This window comes from Hemiscyllium ocellatum, chromosome 12 (genome assembly GCF_020745735.1).
Source record: "Hemiscyllium ocellatum isolate sHemOce1 chromosome 12, sHemOce1.pat.X.cur, whole genome shotgun sequence".
Lineage (NCBI taxonomy): Eukaryota > Metazoa > Chordata > Chondrichthyes > Orectolobiformes > Hemiscylliidae > Hemiscyllium > Hemiscyllium ocellatum.
The window spans coordinates 25,921,028-25,944,134 of record NC_083412.1 but is presented as its reverse complement, the minus strand read 5'-3'; the positions used below and the strand labels follow the sequence as shown (position 1 = coordinate 25,944,134).

The 23,107-nt window shown below is 42.4% G+C and overlaps 1 protein-coding gene across 6 annotated transcripts in view; it reads right to left on the bottom strand.

Moving 5' to 3' along the window:
• Positions 1-23,107, bottom strand: part of LOC132820988 (ribosomal protein S6 kinase alpha-3) — a 122,416-nt gene that overhangs the window by 27,464 nt on the left and 71,845 nt on the right. For all 6 annotated transcript variants that reach the window (XM_060833435.1, XM_060833430.1, XM_060833431.1 and 3 more), the window contains 3 exons: positions 19,269-19,375; positions 19,025-19,062; positions 3,934-4,076 (listed from right to left, as the gene is read on the bottom strand). In XM_060833435.1, coding sequence (XP_060689418.1) covers positions 3,934-4,076; positions 19,025-19,062; positions 19,269-19,375 — 288 coding nt within the window. The remainder of the gene's footprint in view (positions 1-3,933; positions 4,077-19,024; positions 19,063-19,268; positions 19,376-23,107) is intronic.

Here is a 23,107-nt window from a genome sequence, read left to right as displayed (position 1 = left end):
GTCCTTTGCCTTGTTAGCCCACCTCAAGTACAGTACATCATTCTCCAGGTTAAATTCCCATTTGAAACTGCTCTGTTTATATAACTGATCGTCTAGTTTATAACTATCCTCCTCACAGTAAACCACCCAGTTTTCATGTCATCCACCAATTTCTTGACCTTGTCACCCATGCTCAATTCCATATCATTAATGTACATCACAAACAGCAAGAGCCCAATGGAAACGGTCTTCCTGTTACAGCAACATCCCTCTATTATCACCTGCTGTTTGCAACCTGAGCCAGTTTTGGATCCAACATCATATTGCCTTCGATTCCATGTCTCTTGCTTTCTTGATCAGTCTGCAGTGAGGGACATCAAAAGCCTTGCTAATGACCATGTAGACCACATCAAATGCATCCACCTATTTAATACTCCTGAGGCTACCACCTCAGAAGACTTTGATCCAATTTGTCATATACTACTTTCTCTGAAAAAAATCCATGTTGATCGTCCCCGATTAATCTCGGTCTCTCCAACTGCAGATAAATTCCATCCCTTCATCTTTATTGTAATAATTTCACTGGAGGTTAGATGGACTGGGCTTATTGTTTTGGTGTATCCCTTTCTAAATAATGGGTTTGCGTCAGCAATCCTCAAGGCCTCCAGCATGTCAGCTGTGGCCAATGGGGATTTGAAAATTACTAGTGTGCGTGCTACCTCCTCCCTTGTCTTCCTCAATATGACACTTCTCAACCAGACCTGCAGATTTAAGGCTGCTAAAGCATCTGGTACTTCACCTGACTCTATGTTAATTTCTTATAGTATGTCACAGTTAAATAGGGACTGTGCCCAAGACTTCCAGACCATACTGCTCCCCCTGTCATTTTCTTTTCTTGTCCTTGTTCACATTCTAAAAACTATTTGTGCTTTCCGTTGTTCTACCTGCTGACGCTTTCCTAATTTTCTTTATGTTCCCTCCTGCACTTTTTAAACTTCTCTACACACTGCCATAATAGTCCTTAGTGTCTAGCATGAGCTTCTCTTTTTCTTAATCCTAACCATTAAACCCCTTGGCATTCAGGATTCTCCAGTCTTGGTTCAACCTTTACAGGAACATATTTGTTCCAGACTCACTGTTTGCTTCTTGAATGACTCCCACAGTTGTGACAACTTTATTTGCAAACAGCTGCTTGTAGCCCACTTGGCCAAAATTGTACCTTAGTAAAATCAGCCTTCCCTCAGTTTAGAGCCTTTGATCTAGCCCACTCATCTTTTTCCATAACTATGGGTTATGGTCACTACTCCCAAAATGTTCTCCATGAATACACTTGAACTGCCCAGGCTCAATTCCAAATATTTGGTCTAGAACTGCCCCTTCCCTGTGGTCTATGCACTAGCTAAAAATATTCTCCTGACACCAATTTAACCATTTTGTGCCTTCCCTACCTAGCACACAAACTTTCCCAGTGAATATTTAGGTAGGTGAAACACTATATTTACTGCCATATTATTCTTGTACACTTCTGAAATTTGGTTACATATTTGTTCTTCTGTTTCTCCCGGATTGTTTGGTGTCTACAGTAAAAACATAACCCCATTTGCCTCTTTTGTGATTTTTCACTTCTATCTATATAATGTCTTGAAGGATCAAATGACAACATAAATCTTTATTGCTATAACTAATTATTTGATTAATTTTGTAATAGCTCCTATTCTCCCTCTATTTTGTCTGGATGCCTTATAATCTACAACTGCTAATCCTGCCCACCTTTGAGCCATGTCTCAGCCACGGTTATGATAACATACCCCACATGTCTCTATGTGCCCTTAAAAGTATCAATCTTATTCCTCAGGCTCCTTACGTTAAAATATATTCCACTCACCCTTGCAAAACTCATTCTTTCTTAACTGGCCTATTTCCTCTGACTTCCAGACTCACTTGATCACGTTTTAATATCCAATTCCATCTCAACTGATCTCACCTCTGAGCTATTCGTCAAGATTCCTATCCCCTCCAAATCTTGTTCATATTTGCCCAAATACAAAATTGCTGATTTGCAGAAGGGTTTACCAAGGTGTTCAGATGTAACCTGTCCAACGTATACAGATCTCACTTTCTCTTTCTTCCTATTCATTACTCTAAACATAGATCACAACTTCTAGCTGTTCACCCTCGCTCTTCAGAATGCCTTGCAGCTTTTACATGACATTCTCGATCTTGGCACTCAGGAGGCAACATATCATTGTGGAAGCACATCTATGGCCACAGAAGCACATCTCCTTCCCCCATTCATGAATCCTCTACCACTAATGCCTTTCACACCATTTCTTCTTTCCTTCCTCTTACTGAACAGCTGGACTTTCCACAGTGTCAAGGCCAGTATCTGTTTTCCAACAGTTTGCAAGAAAGCTGCATCCTCGGATTTTGTTACTACCAACTTCATCTCCTCCTGCTGGCAGTCCCCCATTCCCTCTCTGCCTGCACTTCCTAAAGGTATGGGTGACCACATCCTGAAACGTACCATCCACAAAAGTGTCACCCTTGTTAATGTACTGTACTGCCCCCACTTACCACTCCTGTTCCAAGTTCCAAGATCTGCAACTTGAATTACTCAAGCTGGAGACACGTCCTGCACAGATAGTCATCCGGACCACTAGGAGGGTCTAGGCTTCATCTCTCAGTGCAGGATGTGCAAACCATGGGCCTCAGAACAGAATATGGATGTTTGCTTTTATTTTACCCTTACTCCTATTAAATGTGCCCTTTGGATCATTCATTCAACTGAAGCATAGAAATTTAAATTAGCCAGTCTCTCAGACCTGTTCCACTTTAAGATTTTAATCATGGTTCTGCTGTATCACATTTCCTTTGATCTGCCTTGACTCTATATCCCTTAATACCCCAAACAAAAATATCTCATCCACAAAATTTTCCATATGTCAATAAGATATCGATGGATAAAGGTTATTTCAGATTTCCACCAGTCTTTGTTTGACGATCTTCACTACATCAGCCTAGAAAGTCTAGGTTCAATATTAAGATTATACCCTCTCCAAAGAGGGTATAATCCCATCTCTAAAGATATTTAATCCTTTGTAACAAGTCAAGTAGTTCACCCCTTAATCTTCAATACACAAAGAACTACAAGCACGTTGTTCTCATACTTCGACCCTCCAGCCCCAGTATTACTCTGACAAATGTGAATTGCAACCACTTCAATGCCTTTCCTGAGGTAATATGGTGATCAGATTTGAGAGCTGTAACTGCATTAGTCAAATCAATGCTTTATGTAAGCTAACTTTATTCCTTTGCACCTCAGTCCCTGAGATTAGGGTTAAGATTCCACTGGTCTTTTTCTTAAAAAAAAGTTGTACTCACTCATGTTTAGTTATTTCAGTACATAGACCCAGCATCTCACTGCTCTAGTTTCTAGTTTACAATCTGACATCTTTCTTGCGTCTAAAGTGGATGATTATTTACTTCCCCACAATGAACTCAGTCATAGTTTTGCTCACTCACAATTGATGACCTCCTAATAAAATCACCCAAACAGTCCAGGCAACAAGTGTTGCTAGTTCAGTTCCAAATCTGAGGGAAGCAGCATGATCAGCACCCTAAAAGCAGTTAGCTATAAAACACGAGCTTAAAATTCCAACAGAGCAGAAAGATAAATCTCAAAGATATATTCAAGCCAAATCACCAAAAACAGGAAATTTGAAAACGGATATGATAAATTTTTTAATACAGTGGGAGCTAATTGATTTACTTTACCCAAAAAAACCCTTGATTTTCAGAACTGCTTTAAATGAAAATTCGGTCCTTAAACAAAATCACAATGAAGTGAGGCAAGTGCATTCAATGTCAGAGAGAAAATGGAATGAATAATGTTTACAAGAACAAATTCCCTATGGCAAATAAAGTCTAATATGAATGAGTTCAAAAAGAGCTTACCATGAGAACACCAAAAGACCACCAGTCAGCACTCTGAGTGTGACCTCTTCTGTTAACTACCTCAGGTGCCATGTACTCCACAGTACCACAGAATGAATAGGCTTTCTTCTCGTGATCAATAGACTCTTTGCTCAACCCAAAATCTAATTGGAAAATAATGCACTTCAGAATTAATGTTATTTCAATTACCCACATCAGACCAACGTTTATACAACTAATTTATGACGACTGATGCCAAAGCAATAAATTCAGTGAAAAATACAGCCAGGAAGCAGCAGCTTCAACTGGGGTAAGGTATCATCTCCCCTCAGCTAAATTTCTATTAAGCCCAGCATAATCTTGTAATCTACAATAATTGCATGGATGTGATAATCTACAATATGCTCACAGGTGAACAAATGTTCTGCAGGAAGTTATGTAGAGGTGCGGCAGCAGCTGACCCACTGGCAGAAGACAGAGGGTCAGCATGAGGAAAGGAGAATTTGAAGAGAAGTAGACTAACAAGCTTAGCACTCAACAGGCATGCAAAAATAGGAGGAGGTGGTTGTAACTTCTAAGGCGGCTGTGACGAGTGCTTCAATGAGCCTTTGAGGATGTCAAGAAACACCAAGGACACTGAAAGTTATCAAAGAGTCAAACCAGGGATAAGAAAATCCCCAAAGCTGTAGAAATGAAAGGAACCATGCCAACACTAGGCTGGGTCCAAGGGAAGAAGAGAACTGTAAGAGAAAAAAGGGCAGGAGTGAAGTTGAAGTGATGGACATCACTAGTAGCAGCCAAGATGTGAAAGCAAATCAACCCAAGGGAAATCAAGATACAAACCTTGTTATTGGAATTCATATATCGAGGCAGTAAGCAGGGAAGATGGGACGGCTTTCAGAAGTTCAGATAGGCCACACAATAGAATAAAGTTGAAGTAGAGTGGCATCAACATGGCATATCAAAAAATTCTTATTCAAAACCAAAGACATATTGATAACAACTGGAATATTCAGAGTGTGAACTGGAGGTATTTCCACAGGAACAAAAATCCAGAATAGTTTGTGGGGCAATGAAAGTGCACAACAGAAGATGGAAATTGCAATAAGATTCCAAGGCAAGAGCAGAGCATACTGTTTCAGGACAGCAAATTACTAGTCAGGAGTTGAATTGTAGCTCAAATTGTAAAACGAGCAGATCAATCAGATTCAGATGTGTGTGTTGTGAGGGAAAAGTTACTTTAAAATGTACACAACCAGCCAGCAGAACTCTGGAGTTTAATATTACCATGTAGTCTGGTGCAGCAATGTAGAAATGGGAAAAGGTTAATTTAAGGAAGATCTAGTACTCATTGAGGCAGAGAATAGACAAAATGAGAGAATAAAAGCAGACTTCGTGAAATAACTCAGTAGATCAGACAGAATTTGTGGAGATAAAACAGAGGTAACAGTATGACATTCTTTTTCAGAAATTATACTGAACTTAAAATGATAACTATTTTAAAAATTGATGCTGCCAGATCTGCAGTTTCCCCAGCATTTTGTTTTTTTTTTAATTTCAGATTTCAATCGTCTGTAGTATTGCACTTTATCGGAGGCCGTGAGGAGTTAGCCAACTTAAATCACTGCAGCCTATTTATTGGTACTAAAATACACTCAACAGCTAGTCCATGAAATTTTAATAAAGGGAAACATTCGGAGGTAAATAGTACAAAGGATGGCAGTAGATGGTTGGGGACATCTGCATACAGCAAGGAGCTCTGAACTTTTGGCTGGGTCCACTGCTTTCCATCATTTACATAAATTATTTGGATAGGAACACAGGAGACAGAGTCATAGAGATGTACAGCATGGAAACAAACCCTTCAGTCCAACCTGTCCACGTCGACCAGATATCCCAAAGTTTGCAGATGATACCAAAATTGGAGGTGTAAAGGACAGCAAAGGAGGTTATCTGAGAGTACACCAGAATCTTGATCAGATGGGCCAATGGGTCGAGGAGTGGCAGATGGAGTTTGATTTAGATAAGTGTGGTGCTGTATTTTGGAAAGGCAAATCAGCACAGGAATTAAACACTAAAATGGTAAGGTTGTGGGGAGTGCAGGTTCATAGTTTGTTCAAAGTGGAGTCGCAGGTAGACAGGATAGTGAAGGCATTTCATACGCTTGCTTTTATTGGTCAGTGCATTGACTATAGGAGTTGGGAGGTCATGTTGTGGCTGTACAGATCATTGGTTAGGCCACTTTTGGAATACTATGTGCAATTCTGGTCTTCCTGCTCGAGGAAGGATGCTGTGAAACTTGAAAGGGTGCAGAAATGATTTATAAGGATGTTGCCAGGATTGGAGGGTTTGAGCTATAGGGAGAAGCCCAATAGGTTGGGGCTATTTTTTCCTTGAGGATCAAAGGCTAACGGGTGACCATTTGAGGTTTTCAAAATCATGAGCAACATGGACAGGGCAAGTAGACATGGTCTTTTCCCCAGGGTGCAGGGATTCCAAACTCAAGGGCATAGATTTAAGGTGAGAGGGGAAAGATTTAAAAGGGACCTGAGGGACAATCTTTTCAGTCAGAGGGTAGTGCACCTATGGAATGAGCTGCCTGAGGACGTGGAGGAGGCTGGTACAATTACAACATTTAAAAAGGCATCTGGATGGTTACATGAATCGGAAGGGTTTACAGGGATCTGGGCTAAATGCTGACAAATGGGACTAGATTAATTTAGGATATCTAGTCAGCATGGATGAGTTGGACCAAAGCGTCTGTTTCCATGCTGTACAGCTCTATGACTATGACTTGCCTTAATGCATTTCCTAATACACAAGCTTAGACAACCCATTCTTGCATCTCTATAGGTCTTTGCAGCAAATTTTGTCCATAATATTCCTGTGGTATGCATTAAAAGATTTTAAAATATTAAAGGCACTAGTATAAATTAGTGTGTAATTCCCCTATTAGCCAGCAACATACTTCATTAATGAAACTTAGAACATAGAATATGGAACATGGAAAAGTCCAACACAGAACAGGCCCTTCAGCCCATGATGCTGTGCTGAGGATTATTCTTAATCTAAAATAAAATAACCTAATCTACGCACCCCTCGATTCACTGCTGTCCATGTGCATGTCCAGCAATCGCTAAATGTCCCAATGACTCTGCTTCCAGCACCACCGCTGGCAACACATTCCATGCATTCATAACTCTGTAAAGAACCTACTGCTGATGTCTCCTCTAAACTTTCCTCCTAACACCTTAAAACTATGACCCCATGGGGCTATCAATCCTGCCCTGGGGAAAAGTCTCTGGCTATCTACGCTATCCATGCCTCATTGTCTTGTATACCTCGATCAGGTCACATCTCTTCCTCCTCTTCTCCAGAGAGAAAAGTCCAAGAGCGGGCGGGCGGGCAGACAGCCAGTCAGTCTCTCTTCTTAAGACAAGCCTTCCAGTCCAGACAGCATCCTGGTACCTCTCACCCTTGGAACATGCAGCCCTCCACTCCCTCTGTTCCAAACCCAACCTCACTATCAAACCGGCAGACGAGGGAGGTGCGGTAGTAGTTTGACACGCCGACCTTTACACCACTGAGGCTAAACACCAGCTCGGGACACCTCCTCCTACTGCCCCCTTGACCCTGACCCTACCTCTCACCACCAAACCATCATCTCCCAGACCATCCATAACCTCATCACCTCAGGGGATCTCCCATCCACGGCCTCCAACCTCAGTCCCACAACTCCACACCGCCAGTTTCTACCTCCTGCCCAAAATCCACAAACCTGACTGCCCCAGCCAACCCATTGTCTTAGCCTGTTCCTGCCCCACCAAACTCATCTCTGCATACCTCAATACGGTCCTGCCCCCCTTAGTCCAAGAACTCCCTACCTACGTTCGGGACACCATCCATGCCCTCCACTTCCTCCATGAATTTCACTTCCCTGGTCCCCAACGCCTTATCTTCACCATGGACATCCAGTCCCTATACACCTCCATCCCCCATCACGAAGGGATCAAAGCCCTCCGCTTCTTCCTTTCCCGCCATACCAACCTGTACCCTTCCACTGACACCCTCCTTCAACTGACTGAACTGGTCCTCACTCTGAACAACTTCGCTTTCCAATCCTCCTACTTCCTCCAAACCAAAGGACTAGCCATGGGCACCCGCATGGGCCTCAGCTATGCCTGCCTCTTCATAGGATATGTGGAACAATCCATCTTCCGCAGCTACAATGGCACCATCCCCCACCACATCGATGACTGTATCGGCGCTGCCTCGTGCTCCCACGAGGAGGTTGAACAGCTCATCCACTTTACCAACACCTTCCACCCCGACCTCAAATTTACCTGGACCGTCTCAGACTCCTCCCTCCCCTTCCTAGACCCCTCACTTTCTATCTCGGGCGACCAAATCAATACGGACATTTACTATAAACCGACCGACCGACTCCCACAGCTACCTAGACTATACCTCCTCCCACCCTGCCCTCTATAAAAACGCCATCCCATATTCCCAATTCCTTCGTCTCCGCCGCATCTGCTCCCAGGAGGACCAGTTCCAATACCGAGCAACCCAGATAGCCTCCTTCTTCAAAGACCGCAATTTCCCCCCAGACGTGATCGACGATGCTCTCCACCGCATCTCCTCCACATCCCGCTCCTCCGCCCTTGAGCCCCGCCACCAGGCCAGAACCTCACTGGTCCTCACCTACCACCCCAGCAACCTCCATATACATCATATCATCCGTCATTTCCGCCACCTCCAAACGGACCCCACCACCAGGAATATATTTCCCTCCCCTCCCCTATCAGCGTTCCGAAAAGACCATTCCCTCCGTGACTCCCTTGTCAGGTCTACACCCCCCACCAACCCAACCTCCACTCCTACCCCTGCAACTGCAAGAAATGCAAAACTTGCGCTCACACCTCCCCCCTTACTTCCCTCCAAGGCCCCAAGGGATCCTTCCATATCCGCCACAAATTCACCTACACCTCCACACACATCATTTACTGCATTCGGTGTGGCCTCCTCTATATTGGGGAGATAGGCTGCCTACTTGCGGAACGTTTCAGAGAACACCTCTGGGACACCCGGACCAACCAACCCAACCACCCCGTGGCTCAACACTTCAACTCCCCCTCCCACTCCACCAAGGACATGCAGGTCCTTGGACTCCTCCATCGTCAGACCATAGCAACATGACGGCTGGAGGAAGAGCGTCTCATCTTCCGCCTAGGAAACCTGCAACCACAAGGCATGAACTCCGATTTCTCCTGTTTCTTCATTTCCCCACCCCCCTCCCCCCCACCTTGTCTCAGTCCCAACCCTCAAACTCAGCACCACCTTCCTAACCTAAAATCTTCTTCCTGACCTCTCCACTCCCATCCTGACTCCGGCCTATCAACCTCACCTTAACCTCCTTCCACCTATCACATTTCCAACGCCCCTCCCCCAAGTCCCTCCTCCCTACCCTTTATCTTAGCCTGCTTGGTACACACATTCCTGAAGAAGAGCTCATACCCGAAACGTCGATTCTCCTGCTCCTTGGATGCTGCCTGACCTGCTGCGCTTTTCCAGCAACACATTTTCAGCATCCTGGTAAACCTTATTTACACCTTTTCCAAAGCCTCTGCATCTTTACTATAATAGGACAACCAGAATTAGACAGTATTTCCAATGTGGTCTCACCAGGATCTTGTAAAGCCGCAGCAAAACCGCACAGCTCTTAAACTCAATCCCCTGTTAATGAAAACCAAAACACCATATGCTTTCTTAACAACCCTATCCACTTGGGTGGCAACTTTGAGGGATCTATGCAATGGAACACCAAGATCCCGCTGTTCCTCCATATTGCCAAGAATCCTTCTCTAATCCTATATTCAATATTCAAGTTCGACCTTCCAAAATGCATCATTTCGCATTTATCCAGGTTGAACTCCATCTGCCATTTCTCAGCCCAGCTCTGCATTCTATGTCTCACTGCAGCCTGCAATAGCCCCCAATACCATCAACGGCACCTCCGACCTTTATGGCATTGGCAAGTTTACTAACCCATTCCTCAACCTCCTCATTCAAGTCATTTATAAAAACTACAAACAGCAGAGGCCCAAGAACAGAGCCCTGCGGGACACTACTCAACACTGACCTCCAGACAGAATACTTTCCATCTAGAACCACTCTCTGCCTTGCTTCTGTCAGCCAACTAATTCTGAATCCAGACAGCCAAAACTCCCTGTATCTCATACCTCCTGACTTTATGAATGAGCCTACTGTGGGGAACCTTATCAAGTGCCTTGCTGAAGTCCATATACACTAAATTCACTGCTCGATCTTAGTTGACTTCTCAAAGAGATCAATAAGATTTATGAGGCATGATCTGTCCCCCTCAACACCTGCTGACTGCCTTTAATAATGATATGCTTTTCCAATTAGTCATAAATACTATTCCCTCAATTCTTTCCAAAACCTTGCAGACCACAAACGTAAGACTGATTGGTTTGACAATGCCAGGGATTTCCCTATTACCCTTCTTGAAAAGAGGAACATTTGTGGGCGGCATGGTGGCACAGTGGTTAGCACTGCTGCCTCACAGCGCCAGAGACCCGGGTTCAATTCCCGACTCGGGCGACTGACTGTGTGGAGTTTGCACGTTCTCCCCGTGTCTGCGTGGGTTTCCTCCCACAGTCCAAAGATGTACGGGTCAGGTGAATTGGCCATGCTAAGTTGCCCATAGTGTTAGGTAAGGGGTAAATATAGGGGTATGGGTGGCTTGCCTTCGGTGGGTCGGTGTGGACTTGTTGGGCCGAAGGGCCTGTTTCCACACTGTAAGTAATCTAATCTAATCATTTGCCTCCATCCAATCCTTCAGTACGACTCCCATGGAGAGTGAGGAAGCAAAGATCTCCGTCAGCAGCATAGCAACCTCCTTTCTCACTTCCCGGAGCAACCTAGGATATAAATCTGTTCTCCCACTACAAGATCTGACAGCTGTCCTGGCTCATTGCCAAGCATCAAATCCAAAATGGCCTCTCCCCTCATCAGCCTGTCTACATACTGAGTAAGGAAACCCTCCTGAACACACCTGATAAAAACGGCTCCATCCAAACCATCTGCACTAAGGAGGTTCCGTCAATATTGGGAAAGTTGAAGTCACCCATAACAACAACTTTGCTATTAGGAGATCTGTAGCAAAGCCCCAATGAGAGAGCTACTTACCTTTAATTTCTGTAGTACTTTGTAATGTAAAAGAAAGTTCACATTACAGAAACAGTATTTACAGTATCACCTGTTCGGTTGAAAGAGAATTTTAAAGGGTGGCGGTGCTTGTGGAGAGGGTGGTTGACGGATTTGGTGATGTTATTGGAGCACATGTAATCTGCTGCATCTAAACTTGATTGTCAATGGATAATGTGTTTAATGTATATGCTATAATTTGGAGGTGAAGGGTTTATTACATGGCTAAGTGTAGAAATCAGGAAAGGAAGTCAAAGAATGCATTGGTTATTTCAGGTCATTTACAAATTGCTCAGTTAGTTTACTCGTAGCAAATATTTAGAACAACAATGAAAATCAAGTTCTTGACTTAAGTCAATACACTGTATGCAAAAAAAAACTGAACATATGACACTTTTACACTTCAACGGACTGCACTGCTTGACTTCAAAGCAAAATCTTTACATCACGCATTTACATTCTCCTTTCTGACTCTGGCTAATGTCTGTTGTTGCATCAGTTGGTTATTATGCCTTCACTTCAAGTCTGGGAGAAAGTGAGGACTGCAGATGCTGGAGATCAGAGTCAAAAGGTGTGGTGCTAGAAAAGCACAGCTGGTCAGGTAGCATCCGAGGGGGGAAGAGTCAATGTTTCAAGCATAAGCTCTTCATCAGGAATGTAGGGAGGAGCCCAAGGGGACTGAGAGATAAATGGGAGGGAGGTGGCTAGGAATCCAATAGATGGATGAAGGTGGAGGGTGATGTTGATAGGTCAGAGTGGAGGTGGAGCAGATAGGTGGAAAGGAATACAGACAGGTACAACAGTTCAAAAGAATGGTGCTGACTTGGATCTGGGATAAGGTGGGAGAAAAGGGAGATGAAAAAACTGATGAAATCAACATTGATTCCATGTGGTTAGAGGTCTCAAGGAGGATCTTCAAGTCTGTCTTTCATCAGTCCATGTTCACAGCTAGAAGGGACCACAAAATGCCTGTGCAATAGGTGCCAGACATGCATCAACCACCAAGCCAGACTAACAAAAAGATTATATACAGTCCTTGAGGGAAAATACCACTAGAACCTGGCTCAATGAGAATTTACTTAACCACAATCTGTCTGGTTTTTCAGTTTGGTCCCAGAATGAGGGGCTTACTGGCCAAGGCAGCATTTATTGCTGAGCCTTACTTGGATTAGTGGTGGTGGTGGCGGCAGCTACCTTCTTGAATCATTGTCTTGCATGAGAGGCAAGTACACCCTATCTTGCCTTACATTATCAGGATGGACTTGACCTGGAGGCAATGAAGTTACAGTGGATAGTTCCTCATCAAGGTTGTACATGTTTTGAAGGACCACTACCAAGGTGACATTTCCACGCATCCACTGTCTTTATCCTTCTCAGTGACAGAGGCTGAGGTTTCAAAACTGCTTTTGGTGGAGCCATAGAAAGTTATTGAAGAGCAACTTTTAGATAGTACACATTGCTGCCACTGCATGGTGGTAATGAAGGGAGCAAATGAGTGAGTGAATGTTGAAGCTGGTAGATACACAGTGCTAAATGAAGCAGGGTACATTATCCTGGTTTGTGTTAAGCTTCTGGAGTGTTGCTGGAACTACACTGCAGGCAAGTGAATACTAATCAGTCACACTCCAGACTTGAGCCTTGTGGAAGGCAGACAGGCTTTGAGGAATCACGATGTGTTACCTGCTACAGTATTTACATGGCAGGTCCAGTTCAATTTCCTGTTAACAATTATCCCTAGGATATTGATAGCAGGGGATTTAGTGATGGTAGTGTCAATGAATATCAAGCAATGCTTTCTTTTCTGCTGTTGGAGGCGGGAATTGCTTGGTATTTGTCTGGCACAAATAGAGGGGCTTTATTCAAAATACAAAGGTTGAGGATTTCACGGAATACAAACTTACAAATCAACAGGATATGGCAGCATAGCAGGTCAGCAATTTGGATAACGACACCAAGAGTGGGACGGGAAGGCACAGTTTGCAAACATTGAAAAACAGTAGCAGATAGGGTCAGGATGTGGATGGTGGGGGTGGGAGCAGCATCAATGGTTCTTTAAAAAGAGGTCTGTAATTTTTGGAGGAAAATAAATAATTTAAGGGCACAAAAACAGGTTAAGAGGTTAATGGGTATGATCTTCTGGCATTCCAGAGTTATGGCTAGAAATAGATCAAAGCTGGGAACTAGATATTCAGGGTTATATCACTTTTCAAAGCGGGGGGTGGAAAGAGAGAGAGAGGTGGTGGTAAATTTTCTTAGAACGAGATGCATGACAGCAAGAACTTCTTGGATTGCAAGATGGGTAATTCATATAGGTAGTATTAAGAAATAACATGGGGAACAAGATAGTGATGGGAATAGTCTACCAGTAGTGATACTGGAGGACAGAATAAAAACATGAGATAATGATGGCAATTACATGGAGGAATTCCGTACATTCAGGATAGTTTCAGAGAACAACATTTTGTGGATCCAATCAAGGATCAGGCTATTCTGAATCCAAATGCATAATGCACATGTTTATATTATGATGCTAGGTAGCAGATTGCCTGAGAAACAGTGACTATAGCAATAGCAGCATTTAACATTCAGCTGTGTGCGAAACATGGGTCAAAAGCAACTGTGCTAAAAACTTGATGAACTGAATGAACTAAATTAATGAGGGCAAAGTTGGCTGAAGTGAATAAAGGATTGATTTTTGGTCATATGTACCAAAATACAGTAATAAGCTTTGTTTATGAGCAATACAAGCAGATCATAGTAAGTAAGCATATACAGATTAGAAAGACTTAAACAGAGGCATTCAGGTTACATCGTACAGGGTATGCAGTGGATGGGATCAACATTAGCAAGATCAGCCTTATTTGAGGCTAGACAGTCTAGTAATGGCTGGGAAGAAGCTGTTCCTGAACATGTTAATGCATGCGTCCAGGCTTCCACATCTTCTGCCTGATGGAAGAGGCTGTAGGACATTACTGGGGTGCAATGGGTCTTTGATAATGATGTCGGCAATCTTTCTGCGACAGCAAGGTGTGTAAATGGAGCCCACTAATAGAATGTTGGCTTCCGTGGTGGTCTGGGCTATGCACACCACCACCCTGGTCCTGGGCAGAGCAGTTGTTGCCATACCAGGCAGTTATGCATCCGGACAGTACACTTTCTATGTTGCATCTGTAGAAGTGGTGAGGGTCCTTATGGACAGGCCAAATTTCCTGAACCGCCTGAGGAAGCAGTGTTGCTATGCCTTCTTGACCATCGCATCTTCGTGGGAAGTCCAGGACAGTTTGCCAGTTATCACTCGGAGAAACCTGACACTCATCACCCTCAATCTCGGTTCTGTTGTAGTAGAGAAGGGCATGTTCTCCTCCTTTTTTTCTGAAGTCAATGATCAGTTCTTTAGTTTGTCGACTTTGAGAGACGTTATTCTCACTGAACCACATCACCAAGCCCTCTATCTCCCTTCTTAATTTTGACTCATTGACATTAGATATCTAACTGCTATGGTGGCATCGTCAGTGAATTTGTAGATGGCATTCGTTTGAAATTTAGCAACAGTTGTGGGTGTACAAGGGAGTACAGTAGGGGGCTGAGGACGCATCTTTTAGGGTAGGGGGAATGCCAGTGTCGAGTGTTATTGCAGAGCAAGTGCTATTACCTATCTTCACTGATTGCGATCTGTGGGTCAGACAGCAGAAGATCCAGTTGCAGAGGGCTGAGCCAAGCCCAAGGTCATGGAGTTTTGAGATCAGTCTAGAGGGGATAATGGTTTGAGGCTGAGCTGTAGTTAATTAGCTGGAGTCTGCCGTAGGTATCTCTGCTGTCGAGATGTTCCAAAGTTAAGTGCAGGGCTAGGGATATGGCATCCAGTGTGGACCTGTTATGTCACTAAGCAAATTTTAGGAGATTGAGGCAGGCTGGGAGACTGGAGTTGATGCAGGCCATGACCAGCCTCTTGATGGATTGGGAAAGGAGTTTATCAGAAAAGGCAGTTGAGGAATAATCTAAGAAAATAGTTCATGACTTTCAACAAATATATATTCCGGTTAGGACTGAAGATTTCATGATCAGGATAAACTGAAGGCTGAACAAAGTAATAAGAATTAAATTAAAAGAAAAAAATCCTACAATGTGGCAAAGATTAGTGGTAAGTGGAGAATTAAGAACTTTTAAGAACCAAATGACGATCACAAAAGGAAAAACTAAACTGAGGATAACCTAGAAAGTGCCATCAAAATGGATAGCAAGAGCTTCATTGGTTATACAGAAAAGGAAGAGAGAGGCCGAAGAAGGCAAAACTTGAGCCTCATTCTCTAAATTGTTAGAAAATAATAATTGGGAATCTGGAAAATAGAGGTGAGTTGAAGAACTACTTAGCTCTCACTTCAGAAGATACGAATAGCATCCCAAAAATACTGCACAATCAAGGGCAAAAGAGCACAGGAAATAAATAAACTATCACTCAAAACAAAGTACTCTAGAAACTAACAGGACTAGAAGCCATTAAGTTCCTTGGATATGACAAATTGTATCCTAGACTATTAAAGATAGCTATAAAGTGGATACATTGGAAACGATCTTCCAAGAATCCTTAGGTTCTGGAAATATTCCAGAAGATTGGAAAGTTGCCAATATAAACACAAATAAGGGAATAAAACAAAACAAAACACTACAGGACAGTTGTCTTAACATCTGTCACTGAGAAAATGCTGGAGTCTATTATGAAGAGCAGAACATTTACAAATTCAGGCAAAATCAGCATGGCTTTGTGATGGTGAAATCAGGCTTGACAAATTTATAGAATTCCTTGTGGTGGTAAGAAGCTGAACAAACAAAGGGGAAGCAGTAGAAGCATTATACTTTCATTGTCAGGAAGATTTCAGTAAGATTCAGTATGTCAAGGATACTTAAGAACAGAACTGGCCATAGTGTTGGAGATAGTATTTTGTACTGATACAGGATTGGTTAACTAACAGATGACAGTTTGAATAAGGGGGCATTTTTAAGGTGGCAACCTATAACAAGTAGAATGCTGCATGGTCAGTGAAGGGAGTACAATTAATAATATTAATAACAACCTGAAAATATCCAGATCCCAGACCTGATCCCCCAATCTGTTACGGAACGGAGCTTATCAGAGTGCCAGATATTTATTCTTCAGATGGCAATTTGCTCGTCCACCGCTTTTCAAAACCATCTTAAATACCTTTGATGACCTGTCAATTTTCTTGTAATAGGACTGGTCTGAGGTTGTCAAAACATTCAGATTTAAATGTAATTGGGTTTTGGTATCGAGGGTCCGGTTGCCATAACATCAAAACAAGCCTGGGTTGTTGCCAACCATACAGCCAACTGATACAGTTCTGAAACTGAAACATGTATGTGCTGAAAATGTGTTGCTGGTTAAAGCACAGCAGGTCAGGTAGCATCCAAGAAACAGGAAATTCGACGTTTCGGGCCAGAGCCCTTCATCAGGAATCCTGAAGGAGGGCTCTGGCCCGAAACGTCGAATTTCCTATTCCTTGGATGCTGCCTGACCTGCTGTGCTTTAACCAGCAACACATTTTCAGCTCTGATCTCCAGCATCTGCAAACCTCACGTTTTACATGTATGTGCACCTACATCTGCTTGCAGACATTTTTGTTTAAATCTCCCAAGTTTTGAAAAGCACAATCTCTTAAAAGGACCATTACTCTTCACCCACCCCACCATCCTTACAAACAAATTGAGAAAATTCGAACTTCCTGTCTTCCAATTCACAAGTACACTACACAACTTCGTGCAAATCAGAAAAATAATGTACTTCTGCCAAGTTTGCAAATTACAAAAGTAGACAGGAAGGTGAGTGCAGAGGAGCCTCAATTATCCGAATACCAATTATCTGAAAAAGATCTCCAGGTCCCAACAGAAACATTTCAAAGATGTGTTTCCAGCAGTGATCGTGACTTTTGTTTACAGTGATTAAACAGGCATCATCTCCAAATGATTGACCTCCCACCCTCCCTCTCACCCCACACTTTTCCTGGAGCTCTGCACAGGGGTGTACCCTAAACCCCCCTTCCTCAGATAATCTCTCCAACATTGTCCTGTACAGGGTAAACATGGAACCTGTCAAAAAGTTGCAGAAAAAAGTTAAATGTGTGCCTCTGTGTGCGCGCTATTTTGAGACTTACCCCACAAAAGCAGCAGCAGTCTTGTTATTGGTGTCTAATCCGGCTGCCCCAGATAGGAGGTGGGTGGGGGGGGGGGGCAGTGTTGGACAGGGTTTGGGGAGGGGGCGCGAGCTGGGACTTGTGCGTTTTGTGCTGGGGGGGGGGGGGGGGGGGGGGGGGGGGGGAGGCGCGCCTGTTCGACCAGGTTTGGGGCAGGGGGTGGTGTTGGAAAGGGTTTGGGACCAGGGTCCCACACTGTATGCTACTGCAGTCTCCTGAACAGGGAGCAGACTTTAAAAACCCCGAGCCTCAGAGGAAAGGCATTTAGTCGATTAACTGAATAAATCGATTATCCGAACAAAATAGTTGCCCTGCCCATCTTGTTCAAATAATCGAGGTTTCCCTGTAGTGGGTTTTCACAAAGAATCTACAGAGGGATACAGGCAGGCTAAGGGAGTAGGCCAAAACTTTGCAGGTGGCATATGTGGGAAAATGCAAGGATATGATCTTGGATACGTTAAATATTATTTAAGACAGACTGAAAAAAGGTGCATTACAGTGGGATCTCTGGGCATGAATCACAAAGGAGGAGAAAGTGAGGACTGCAGATGCTGGAGATCAGAGCTGAAAATGTGTTGCTGGAAAAAGCACAGCAGGTCAGGCAGCATCCAAGGAACAGGAGATTCAACGTTTCGGGCATAAGCCCTTCTTCAGGAATCTGAAGAAGGGCTTATATGCCCGAAACATCGAATCTCCTGTTCCTTGGATGCTGCCTGACCTGCTGCGCTTTTCCAGCAACACATTTTCAGCATGAATCACAAAACCTAGCAACCAACATCAGTGAGGAATAGGGAAACGAAATGTAACGTTCTCTTTTAGTTCAAAGGGAATGAATATTAAATGTAGGGGGGTTTTGCTAAAACTGTACAAGGCAAGAATACAACCACATCTAGATCACTGTTCAGTTTTTGCACTGATATGCTGACACTGGATGCAGTCCAGAAACTGCTGTTGGTCCTGGACACTGAGGAATTCGCTTATGAGTAGAGACTGAGTAGGCTGGGCTTCACGTCTTGGAGTCTAAGATTGAGAAGTGACCTTATTGAAATAGAGGATCCTAGGGGATGTAACAGGGTAAATTCAGTGAGGTTGTTTCCCCGTGTGTGTTTAGGACCAGAGGGCATAAGCTCAGACTCGGGCCAGCCATTTAAGAGATGAGGAGTTTTCAAATCTCAGTTCAGTGAATGAGTGGAACTTCTCTTTTATTGCAGTGGTGTAGAGACTGCATCGTGAATTATGTCCAATGCTGAGTCAGTATAGGAAGCAAGTATTTTGGGAAAAGATAGCTTAGTACTGTTGAGAATTGTCTGATCAACCATGATTTCACCATAGTGGAACAAACCCAACAGGCCAAATGGCCTACACTGCTCAGAGGTCTTACGGAAATTTACTTGGCACTTAGCCCAGTTCTTGTTACATTTAGACATGGATAGCTTCAATACCAGAAATATCAGTGCCATAAGGCACAGTGAGAGGATACCTCCAATGTGAAGGCCAACCCCCCCCATGAAAAGATACCTGTATTTTAAAACCACGAACTTTTAGAAATAGTCTTTCCTCCAAACTTTTTTTGAAATTTGGTTAAACCATCCCTAAAGATGACAATATAAAGGTCAATTATACGTAATACGGCAGAAAATTAAAGTTAACAGAATCCATATTAATGGATTACTCACCTGTTAGTTTAATATGACCCTGTTCATCCAGCAAAATACTGAAAGAAAATAGTTACATTTAATTCCTTGAAAGGAGTTTTGACATAGAAATTTTGTAACAATTCTGATAATCTACATTTTAGTAAACACAATAAAACAACTTCAATTATTTATTATGTGATAAAACACTAAACAGTATCCTGCAGAATATTTCATTCAACACTCAATAAAAACCTAGTGATGGATGAAAATTTCAGCAACTTACTTTTCTGGCTTTAGATCTCTGTAGATAATTCCCAGACTATGTAGGTGATCTAAAGCAAGAGCCAGCTCCGCAAGATAAAACTTCACATCCTCTTCAGTGAACATAACCTGGTGAGGATAATATCATTTGGATTCAATGCTAACAGGTTTAAACAGTTCAAACTGCTTAAGACTGCATAAAATTTAAATGGAAAATAATGAAAATGGAGTCATGAAGTCCTACAGCACAGAGACAGGCCCTTTAGTCATTCATGGAAGTTAAATTACAGCACAAGTGAATTATTTTTAAACTGTTGGTACCAGAATTGCATATAGAAATAAGAAGATGCTTAAGACTAAAATCCTTCATTTACATTGCACCTTAAAACATGCCAAGCATGCTGAGACAAAAATCGTCAGAACTGGAGAGGCTGAAGGATTAGGAGCAGTGAATTAAAAGATCAAATAGATTAGTTTTGCAGTGGCTTTTGGAGGGTGTGAAAGGATACCAAAGTAGAAAATTTAAGATGACCTTGGTGGAAATGATGAGCTAAAGCAAAGTTGTTTAGTTAAAACTGGAATGGACTACGTGAGTTAAGGAAGTGGAGGCCAAAGGGGAACAATACAAAGCAAGGCATAGTTGGATGGATACAGGTCACTTTAAGAACAAAGGTCTGAGGCTATGCAGACATTGAACAAGTTCTGAAAGGAATTCATTAAGCAAGAACCAATAACTTTGAAATTGACGTTTAGGTAGACAGAAAGCTGTTTTCCAAAGGAGGAGGCCACTAAAACAAGAGTTCAGTTTTCCTGCCTCCACCAATATTCTCAAAATGGTGGGGACGTTGTAAAAGCCATATTTACTTAACATTTATTGATGAAGCAAAACTTTTCCTGGCACTCAGTATCAGCACTGCACATCATCTGGCCTTGTGATTTGTAGTCCTGATTAGACAGGGCTAGCAGTTTCTCTCGTGCTTACCATCACAAATTTCAAACTACAAACACAAGGATCATTTGCTGACAAGAGACCAAATAAGCTCAATCACTCCATCATTGGAGTGACTGTACTAAACATGATGGGATTTTCATGCATCTTTGACTTTCAAGACCAACTCCTCCATTGATTGATGAGTGAATTCATAATGGAAAATAGTCCCAACTGGATCGTAGGCAGGAAAACAGATAGGAAGGCATTTATGCATTTTGGTCTCCGAGGATAAATTGGTTGGAGCATGAAGCTGTTAAACTGCTAACTGCCAAAGATTGAGAAAGCAGTTTGCCTTCCTCTTACATACAAATATTTGAAAATATCAGACAGGCAAGAAAAGCCAACTGGTCCATCCAACTGTCCCTAAGAATTCTGATGTCTTGTGCATCAGGTCACATTATCACCTAACTGCCAAACAGCCAAGAACACAGCGAAACACAAATTAAAAACCAACAATTAATACTGAGAAGACTAGAATATTCTTTTCCAATTGTATAAGGTGACTTATAAAAGTTCAGGCGAACAAACTAAACATTAATGTGAATGCATTCATTGGTGATGATGCCAATTGGTTAACTGCAGGGCTACAATAACCTCCACTTTCTCAGCACCTTTATAGTAAAATATCTTAATGTTTCATTGGAATGCTATCAACCAATTTGACAGTGAGCTGCAAGATATCAGTACAGATGACAGTGAAACTAATGTTTCACCAGGCTTAAGAAATGTTTTAAAAGAGCAGAGGGGGATTGAGACACAGGGGTGTTGAAGGAAGATGGTTGGGATTCCTGAAGCTTCAAGTGCAACTGCTAATGATAGTGATTAAAACCACGGCATCTGCAAAACAGCAAAATTTGGACAACTATGACAATTCTCAAAGTCACGTGTCTGGAGGTGGTTACAAAGACAGAGACGGGTAAGGTCAAGAAGGGATTTGACAAGGATGAGAATTTTACAATCAAAGCAATTGGGAGCAATAGTAAATCACCATGCACTAGGGTGATGGGTGAACAAGCCTTGTTGCAAAGTGGAATTTGGGCAGTTTTGGGTAAAATGTTAAAAAATTCTTGCACAAGATGTGGCTGACACTGGCTGGGCCAACATTTATTGCCCAATGCTAATCACCCTTTGGAAGACGGCACTGAGCTGTGTTATGACACGGGGTAAACTCTCCAGTTTAATGTAAACCAACACCACAAAAGATTTATCCCAAGCAGTTATCTATGAAAATTCAAGACGCTAAGAACAATTAAATGCTGTTTACAAGTCCTTCCTCTAACCTTCCCTTCTATAATACTAGTCTGATAAAACTCCGATTAAGATTTACAAACAAAACTTATTTCAAAACCGGCAGCTTTCAGTTTTATCTGTATTCCTGTCTTTTCTTCTTGGGGTTTCTGCCTCACAGGTTACTGATCAGTAAACATACCTTTAAGAGAGCTATTTTCCAGGCAGTCTTGACATGCTGATAACTTGGAAGTTCTCCTCTCAATAGTTCGATGTTCCCTGGCCTTATACACCCAAAGAATCAGATTATGTCATTAGCTTTTAAGATTGTCAACATACTAAATTCAAATTGGATTGGGAGTTTGGAAATTTTCAGGGCATAATTTATACTGATTGGCCTAATTCAAATCTGTTTTGTCATTTCCAGGCAACCAGCTACCCAAGCGGCTGGATCATATGCTATATTGTATCTTTGAGAACACCTGATGCTTTCACTGCTAGCTTCTAACTCTCAAAAGGTACAGTACACCCACATCTTCATAACACCTTCCCCTTAAGAAAAAAATGGACTATGAAAAGATGGCTTCATTCTTTCTTTTTTTAAAAACATTACCCTAACATACACAACTTCAATATATGTTCAGCTTAACTTTTTACATGTGTGCATGTGAGTGTGTGTGCGTGCGTGCGTACACAAAAACATCAAATAAATAAAAATGTCATCTAAACTCAGTCAAATCCGCAATAACGCATCTGCAATTACATTTTTACGGTCTGCAACATCTATGATTTTAAAATTAAAACTCTAACATAAGACTCCAACAAAATAGTTTCATATTCTCATCGTTAAACCATTCAAAGAATATAAGAGGATTGTGATCAGTGTACACAACTGCCTCCGACACCTTGCTTGTGACATACACAATAAAATGTTGAGGGGCCAGTACCAAACTCAATAGTTTTTTTTCCTCTGGAGTGGAATATTTCCTCCGGTGGATGCTGATCATCTTCAAATAACAACCAACTGGCAGTTCAATCCCATCCTCATCTTCCTGTAGGGGTAAAGTGCCAACTCTTATAACAATAGCATCAATGGCGACATTAAAAAGGTTTTGAAGTTTGGTGTAGCTAAAACTGGTTGGCTGGTTAATATGGCTTTCAAATGGTCAAATGTCTCCTGACATGGTTCTGTCTACCGCAACTGTTGTCTTCTTCAGCAAAATCGGTTAACGGTGCCACTACACTGCTGAAGTTTGGAACAAACTTCTGATAGAATCCACTGAGTCTTAAGAATCAAAGCACCTCTTCCTTCAAGATTGGTCATGGAAATTCCTTGATGACCTTCATCTTTGCGTTCCATGGGATCAACCTTCCATGACCGAAGTTATGCCCCAAGAAGGTCACCTCTACTTTCGCAAATTCAGTTTTAAGCGTATAACCAATTTTGCTTCTCATAGTTGTTCAAAGAGCTCTGCCTACTGTACCATGTGATCTTTCCAGGACTTACTAAAGATCACTACATCATTCAAATAAACTTCACAGCTTGTTAACCCAGCCACAACTCTGTTCATGAGTCTCTGGAATGCGGCATGTGCGTTTTTCATTCCAAAGGACATCACTTTAAACTGATATAGCCCATTTGG